The 8,476-nt window shown below is 37.2% G+C and overlaps 1 protein-coding gene across 2 annotated transcripts in view; it reads right to left on the bottom strand.

Moving 5' to 3' along the window:
• Window positions 1-481: 481 nt before the first annotated feature.
• LOC123531842 (sepiapterin reductase-like) overlaps window positions 482-8,476 on the bottom strand; it is a 34,395-nt gene continuing 26,400 nt past the window's right edge. For both annotated transcript variants that reach the window (XM_045313117.2, XM_045313118.2), the window contains exons 2-4: window positions 6,111-6,664; window positions 4,203-4,352; window positions 482-3,603 (exon numbers count right to left, since the gene is read on the bottom strand). In XM_045313117.2, coding sequence (XP_045169052.2) covers window positions 3,482-3,603; window positions 4,203-4,352; window positions 6,111-6,642 — 804 coding nt within the window. In that variant the 5' untranslated portion in view covers window positions 6,643-6,664 and the 3' untranslated portion in view covers window positions 482-3,481. The remainder of the gene's footprint in view (window positions 3,604-4,202; window positions 4,353-6,110; window positions 6,665-8,476) is intronic.

Here is an 8,476-nt window from a genome sequence, read left to right as displayed (position 1 = left end):
GGAGGAAGACCCCAGGTGTCCCTCCGTGCATTACTTCATCATGAGTGGGCACCTGGGTAGAACCATCCACCTTCCGTCACCTGCATGGCTTCCTCACATGAAGAATTCAACGCCCCGAGTGAGGCACGAACCCACATCGATGAGGGGCAAGTGATTTGAAGTCAGCGACCTTTCCCGCCTTTGAACCATAATTTCCGAAATGGACTGGATTTAGTGGTCACATGCCGTCAAATTACGCACTGACATTCCATTTTGAGAAACACACTGTCAAAATGAGTAAATTGTCAAGTACTGGGTGTGGAACATTTCAAATAATTTTACCAATATTGTTATGATTAAACTGTTATTTTTTAAACAGACACAGTATTCCTTAGTGTACTGGAAATAAACAAATATAGTGGTATGTAACCTAACAATAATTCTACAACTTAAACAACATCTTTTAACGCAAAAATACCAAGGACAAACAAAATCAAAATGGTAGTATTTATTTATTTATTTGGGTTTTACGGCGCACCAACACAGTATAGGCTATATGGCACCAAACAGGACTACAAGTTTTGATTTCACATCTCATTTACATCGAAATAAAAACACGAGGTATGGAATCAAAATTTGTATACCTGCTGGAATCACAGAGTTACAGCAAAACCGAGTGTTAAGACCCTATTAGTCGCCTCTTACGATCATGCAAGGGTAAGGCAGTGGTTCCAATTCTTTTCATACACAGATCGTCCAAGAACCACATGGGGCTCAAAATGGTAGAAAGTCTACATGTTGACGCGTGATTGTCGGGAGTATTTTAATTACATTTTGTATCAAACTTGTACATTTTGATAGATAATGAATTATTTGAAATTATTTATTAAACGAAATAGCTGTTATATTTTCATTTGCTTGCTTACTGTACAGAACAGGCTATATCTGCTGGAGTCGACATTTCCTGCTAAAATAACATATAATACCAGAGTTTGAATCAGAACATCATATACATGTATCTGTTTATGTGGTATATAACCTGTATTAGGAGTGTCAAACAGAGATAATTCCCTAACACTTTCAAGTCTGTTACATCAATAAGATGTTGTTCTGTCAATGAAATGTTGTGTTGATGTTCTGTTGTGTTAATGTTTTGTCACACTCTCAAAAAAACTTTATCTTATATTTGACCTGGAATACTAGATATGTAAAATTATAAATGTAAGAAATGTTACAGAGCATTTGTACTACTGGTACTTGACATTTTTTTATGATGAATAGATATATACAAAAACTATATTAAAGATTTGATGTGTTTAACCATTGCCTAAGTGATACAAGTTTGGTAAAAAATGGTAAAAAAGCTTGCAAACTGCAGTCTATACAATAACTATTTGTAACAAATATTCAAAATAGCAAACTGCAACAAGAGAGCACAGAGTGATCTTGGCGCCCACCAATGTGCCATTTTTGAGTGTTCCAAATTTCAAGACTTACTGACTACCTCAAGGTCAAATTTCATTTCCATACACAACACTGTGCATGTGGTCAAAATTTGAAAGCTGTCGCTTGAGAAATGTGAAAGTAGGTCACTAGGTCAATGTCAAGGTCAAAGTTTGTTTCGGTACACAATCCTATGCATGTGGTCCAAATTTGAAGCCTGTAGCTACAAAAATGTGAAAGTAGGTCACTTGGTCAATGTAAAGGTCAAAGTTCATTTCGGTACACAAAACCATGCAAGTGGTCCAGATTTGAAGGCTGTAGCTTGAGAAATGTAAAAGTAGGTCACTAGGTCAAAATCAAGGTCAAATTTTATTTCGGAATACAAAACTATGCATGTGGTTCAAATTTGAAGCCTGTACCTTAAAAATGTGAAAGTAGGTCACTAGGTCAATGTAAAGGTCAAAGTTCATTTCGGTACACAAAACCATGCAAGTGGTCCAGATTTGAAGGCTGTAGCTTGAGAAATGTAAAAGTAGGTCACTAGGTCAAAATCATGGTCAAATTTTATTTCGGAATACAAAACTATGCATGTGGTCCAAATTTGAAGCCTGTACCTTAAAAATGTGAAAGTAGGTCACTAGGTCAATGTGAAGGTCAAAGTTTTTTTCGGTACACAAAACTATGCATGTGGTCCAAATTTAAAGGCTGTAGCTTGAGAAATGTGAAAGTAGGTCACTAGGTCAAAATCAATGTCAAATTTCATTTTGAAACACGGAACTATGCATATGGTCCAAATTTGACGCCTGTACCTTCAAAAATGTGAAAGTAGGTCACTAGGTCAAAATCATGGTCAACTCATGTCAAGGTTCATCTTGCCACTCAAAAATATACATGTGGTCCAAATTTGAAGGCTGTAGCTACAGAAATGTGAAAGTAGGTCACTAGATCAAAATCAAGGTCAACTCATGTTAAGGTTCATCTTGCCACTCAAAAATATACATGTGGTCCAAATTTGAATGTTGTAGTTATTGACAAGAACATTTTAAAAGCTTTTCCCTATATAAGTCTATATGAACCATGTGACCCCCGGGGCAGGGCAATTTTTGACCCTAGGGCGATAATTTGAACAAACTTGGTAGAGAACCACTAGATGATGCTACATTACAAGTATCAAAGCCTTAGGCTTTGTGGTTTGGACAAGAAGATTTTCAAAGTTTTTCCTTATGTAAGTCTATGTAAACCATATGACCCCCAGGGCGGGGCCATATTTGACCCTAGGGGTATAATATGAACAATCTTAGTTGAAGACCACTAGATGATGTCACATACAAAATATCAAACCCCTAGGCCCTGTGGTTTTGGACAAGGGGTTATTCAAAGTTTTTCCCTATATAAGTCATTATAAACTATGTGACCCCCAGGGCGGGGCCATATTTGACCCCAGAGAAATAATTTGAATCATCTTGGCAGAGGACCACTAGATGATGCTTCAAACCAAATATCAAAGCCCTAGGCTCTGTGGTTTTGGATAAGAAGGTTTTCAAAGTTTTTCCCTATATAAATCTATGTAAAATATAGAAATAAACAAAGGGCCATAACTCACTCATAAATTGTTGAACCAGTCTGATTTTCAGAGGGACATAACTAGGGTACCAATACATCATTCTGACAAAGTTTGGTCAAAATCCCCCCAGTAGTTTCTGAGGAGATGCGATAATGAGAAATTGTTGACGGAATGACGGACGGACGGACCACGGATGCAGAGTGATTTTAATAGCCCACCATCTGATGATGGTGGGCTAAAAACAAGCAAGTCAAATGATGAAACGAACAAACCTAGATACTCGACTTGAACATCATTTCATAAAGTCTTTGTTTGGTTGAGCTTTAGGTAATGTAATTTCAAACAGAAGACAAATAGGAAATTTGAGTTATTACATTACTTGCTTGTAGCAGACGTCTTTAAATTAATATACAATATTCTGTATTCAAAATTTATCACAAATGGTCAGAGTCTGAACTCTAGTTAACTGTTTTGCACAAGTATAAAATATTTCTGCTACTCTAAATTGTCATAATAGTCTATATGTTGTCCTGATACAAAGGTGTTTTTCTCCAGCAATGTGATTAGTTTGGCAGCAGATTCCTTACACTTCAGTAGCGAACCATTCTTGTGCATGTCTGAAGAAACAAAATTATTTGTGCCTGTTTAGGTTATGAAGAGAACTGGTTTTACTGTATTTTATAAGTGAAGTAAGCTACATGATAAAGAGAACTTATAGAAATCTTAACCTTTACCCTGCTAAATTTCTAAAATGGACTGGTCCATCACTGAATTTGGGCAGTACCACTTATTATTCAAAGGGGTGTTCACTAAAAATTGTCTGACTGAACAGCAAACAGTGCAGACGATCAGCTGCACGAACGTGCAGGCTGATCTTAGTCCCACCAGCAGGCAACAGATAAAATTCATTACACACTTACTCATTAACAAAATCAGTAGTTTTTGCGTGTTAGATAGAAAAAGTTTGGTATATCATTCTATACCAGCTGTAATAGCTTTTTTACCATCCATATCAACATTACCATAATGAAAGTGAATCTCACATATTTTGTGGGAGGCTTGAAATACAAAATTCTTTACTCAAACTGCCACCCTGCCACTTACCTTACCATTAACCCAAAATCTGTTACAACAATTTCAGGATTGACGCCAGCAGAGTATAAAATACATACCTTAGGAATGTCACAATTCTTAAAAAAATTGAAATTTGTATTACCATTAAATGTTTGTCTCAGTGTGGGGTCAGCACATTCCCGACATAAAGCTTGCATGTCTGTGTCGAGGGGTCCAGGTGCCCAGTTCAACACACGCAAGGTCTGGTCTTCTGCTGCTAATGTTTGGAAAAACATATCCCTGGCTGCTTTTCCTGAAAATCATCAAACAACATAACAGTAACAGAAATTTTTTACATACAAATGAAAAAATATATATGGTAAATGAAAGTTATATGAGACTTATCAAGCACAGTTAAAAATCTCCCTGGTCAAAACACTCTTATTGAAAAATGATGTAGTGGGCAAAGTCCACTCAATAGAAATTACAGAGTGGTCATAATTCTCTTGGAAAAACAGTGGTAGTCAAAGTTCCCTCAATGATATGAAATAAGAAGGCATAATATCACTGCAGAAAATGTATTATTTGACTTTATATATCTTGTTGAAAAATGATTGATACAGAAAAATGTACTTTTTAGTACAAACAAAAGCCAATTAATCAATCATATCAATAATAAACACGATCAAACTGCTGCATTACTAGTATATATATAGTATTTATATATATAAATAAATAAATAAATAAAAAAATCTATAGTATATATATATTGAGTTAGGTTTTTAGGTCAGCAAATTGGTTAAATTCTTATTTGAAACATCCCTAGTAGCTGTAATTACCTTACCTCCACAGTATAAAGACCAGGAGGGAAAAGCCTGTACTGCTGTCAGCGAAGAAACTTACCTGCACAGTAGAGACCAGGAGGGAAAAGGCTGTACTGCTGCCAGCATGGAAACTTACCTGCACAGTAGAGAGACCAGGAGGGAAAAGGCTGTACTGCTGCCAGCGAGGAAACTTACCTGCACAGTATAAAGACCAGGAGGGAAAAGCCTGTACTGCTGTCAGCGACGAAACTTACCTGCACAGTAGAGACCAGGAGGGAAAAGGCTGTACTGCTGCCAGCGAGGAAACTTACCTGCACAGTAGAGACCAGGAGGGAAAAGGCTGTACTGCTGCCAGCGAGGAAACTTACCTGCACAGTAGAGACCAGGAGGGAAAAGGCTGTACTGCTGCCAGCGAGGAAACTTACCTGCACAGTAGAGACCAGGAGGGAAAAGGCTGTATTGCTTCCCGCAAGGAAACTTACCTGCAAAGTAGAGACCAGGAGGGAAAAGGCTGTATTGCTTCCAGCCAAGAAACTTAACTGCACAGTTGAGAGACCAGAAAGGAAAAGCCTGTATTGCTGCCAGCGAGGAAACTTACCTGCACAGTAGAGAGGCCAGGAGGGAAAAGGCTGTATTGCTGCCAGCGAGGAAACTTACCTGCACAGTTGAGAGACCAGGAGGGTAAGGGCTGTATTGCTGCCAGTGAGGAAACTTACCTGCACAGTAGAGAGACCAGGAGGGAAAAGGCTGTATTGCTGCCAGCGAGGAAACTTACCTGCACAGTAGAGAGACCAGGAGGGAAAAGCCTGTATTGCTGCCAGCCAGGAAACTTACCTGCAAAGCAGAGAGACCAGGAGAGAAAAGCCTGTATTGCTGCCAGTGGAGAAACTTACCTGCACAGTAGAGAGACAAGGAGGGAAAAGGCTGTATTGCTGCCAGCGAGGAAACTTACCTGCACAGTAGAGAGACCAGGAGGGAAAAGCCTGTATTGCTGCCAGCCAGGAAACTTACCTGCAAAGCAGAGAGACCAGGAGAGAAAAGCCTGTATTGCTACCTGTGGAGAAACTTACCTGCACAGTAGAGAGACCAGGAGGAAAAAGGCTGTACTGCTGCCAGCGAGGAAACTTACCTGCACAGTAGAGAGACCAGGAGGGAAAAGCCTGTATTGCTGCCAGCGAGGAAACTTACCTGCACAGTAGAGAGACCAGGAGGAAAAAGGCTGTATTGCTGCCAGTGGAGAAACTTACCTGCACAGTAGAGAGACCAGGAGGAAAAAGGCTGTATTGCTGCCAGCGAGGAAACATTCACCACAATCTTCTGCTTAATATCATATTTTCTTATTTCATTGAGTAACGATGCATTCAGCAGAACTGTGCCAGTAACATTTAAGTTTATTGTGTTTGCCACCATGTTTCCATCACTGAACTCCCAGGCGTACTTTGTGAGATCTCCAACTGAGCCGGCATTATGAACCAGAAAAACACTATTGAAATCTTGCAACCTTATTTCTGCTTTACTTAGAATGCTGTGAATATTTTCTTGAGAACAATCTGTTACATTTGACTGATCAAATTTCTCCCATGCTACTCTCACTGAATTGTTTAATGAAGTTAACCGTGCTGAAACTTCTGTAAGTTGGTCAGTATTTCTAGCAAGGAGCAGTAGAAGTGACCCAGCTGGAAGATGTGTAACAAACATTTCAGCCAGACATCTTCCATATCCCCGACTTGCTCCAGTAATCACACAGAGTGCCTTCCCTTTTAGAAGAGATTTGGACATTGTTCTTGTCTTGATGCTTATTCTGCAAATAAAATCAAGATTGTTAGAGTTCTGATAACTTGCAACATCAGACATGGACATCAGACAATGACTTTCAGCTCTGGCTAACAGTGAAAGAACTACTAGTTCCCTTAATGCCACAAACAAATTTTTATTTTAACTGATACAGAGTTTTTTTTTCTTTTTCATTTTGCCTAAGTGTGCTGAAAAAAAACCCACTGAGCAGGACTTTTTGATGGGATTTTACAGGGAGGTTCATCAGAGGAAACACCATCAAGGACAGTTTGAGAAGAAAAAGATTTAATCCAGTTGCTTACCGACACCATGCTCTTGAACCTTGTGTATACTTATTTTTGATGTTTAACTTTGTTAAAGTTTGAAGAACTCCAAAAGAAACCAAGTCCTCGTAGAACACAAAATGCACCCCCACCCCTTGATGCATTCAGTAACTGCACAAGGAACAGACATTATTTGGTCAATGTGCACTGGACATTTGACATACTGACCTCAAATCAATAATTAACGCCCAAGCGTTCTTAAGTAATTGTCAGCAAAATTGTTGTGGGTCACTGTGACCTTGACCTTTGATCTACTCACCTCAAAATCAATAGGGTTTTAATGAGTTTTAAAATCTCAAAATTTTATTGATAATTACATAATTATTACTTACATGCATTTATTTTTGAAATTCAGAATTTTCTTTATTACTTTATATATAATATGTTTTATTTCTGAAGTGAATGACTGTGTCATCATGATCTTCACTGTTTGCTATACAGTCAGTATCTTTTAGGTACGCATCCCTTTTAACAGTAAATGGTACTGTCCAGATTGAAAGATGGACAAGTTCATTATAGAAATTAAGCAGAGTAAGGGTTAATCACATTTAAAGTGAGCATGCTAAATTCTAAATATGAGTTTTGGCATGCTGACATTGTTTGCTGGACTTAGTGAAGTATATGGAGACAGCTTTAATGAAGTGATCACTTGCATCTTTAATTAATAATTTATCTACACTGATAGTTACATCTACTGAAATGAAACAGACACATTTAAGTATTTAAGAGATTTTCTTTGTTGACAGAAGAAAATTATTCTTTAAAAAAAAAACTGTCACAGCAGTTGCAAGGAAAAAATAACTAATTTTTTATGATAATTAATACTCCTTAAATATTACCATTCTGTTTTTAGGAAAAGTTAAATATAGCATTAGTTCATTAATTATTTTATGAAAATTAGCTAAAAGCACTTACCTAACTCAATGCAGAATGTTTCCTTTCCATGTAAAATACTTTCAAGTCTTACAATTTACATTTAATTTGATTGATTTCTCTCAGGTAATAATACGTGACAACATGAGGTAGAACATGAATTATTACAATACATGAGACAAAACATCAGATTGAAATTGTTTGATAATATTATTAATTAAACATTGATATTAAAAATTTGAAGATATTTTTTTCTTTTTTACATGAAATGGCAAGCTGAGAAAATCATGTTTATTTCTTTACATATCCATTTTCAATTTTAGCCACCTTAATCAAAAATAAAAGATTTAGAAGATTTAAAAAAAACAAGAGCTGTCCGTAAGACAGCCAAGCTCGACTATTCGAAATATTGTCCCAGAAGCAGGAAAATATTACCCAAAAAGGTTAAATATCAAAAGAGTTTTAAGTTCAAAAGGGGGAATAATTTGACCAAAATGCATATCAGTTATGGGACTTGCTGCTATCAACTAGTTTTATAATCCCGAAGGGCATGTGAAGTTTCAATTCAATATCTGCATTAGTTTTGGAGATAGAAACTTGCATGTAAAACTTTAACCAGAATT

The sequence above is a fragment of the Mercenaria mercenaria genome, chromosome 11 (genome assembly GCF_021730395.1).
Source record: "Mercenaria mercenaria strain notata chromosome 11, MADL_Memer_1, whole genome shotgun sequence".
Taxonomy (NCBI): domain Eukaryota; kingdom Metazoa; phylum Mollusca; class Bivalvia; order Venerida; family Veneridae; genus Mercenaria; species Mercenaria mercenaria.
This window is presented reverse-complemented; position numbering and strand designations above follow the sequence as displayed.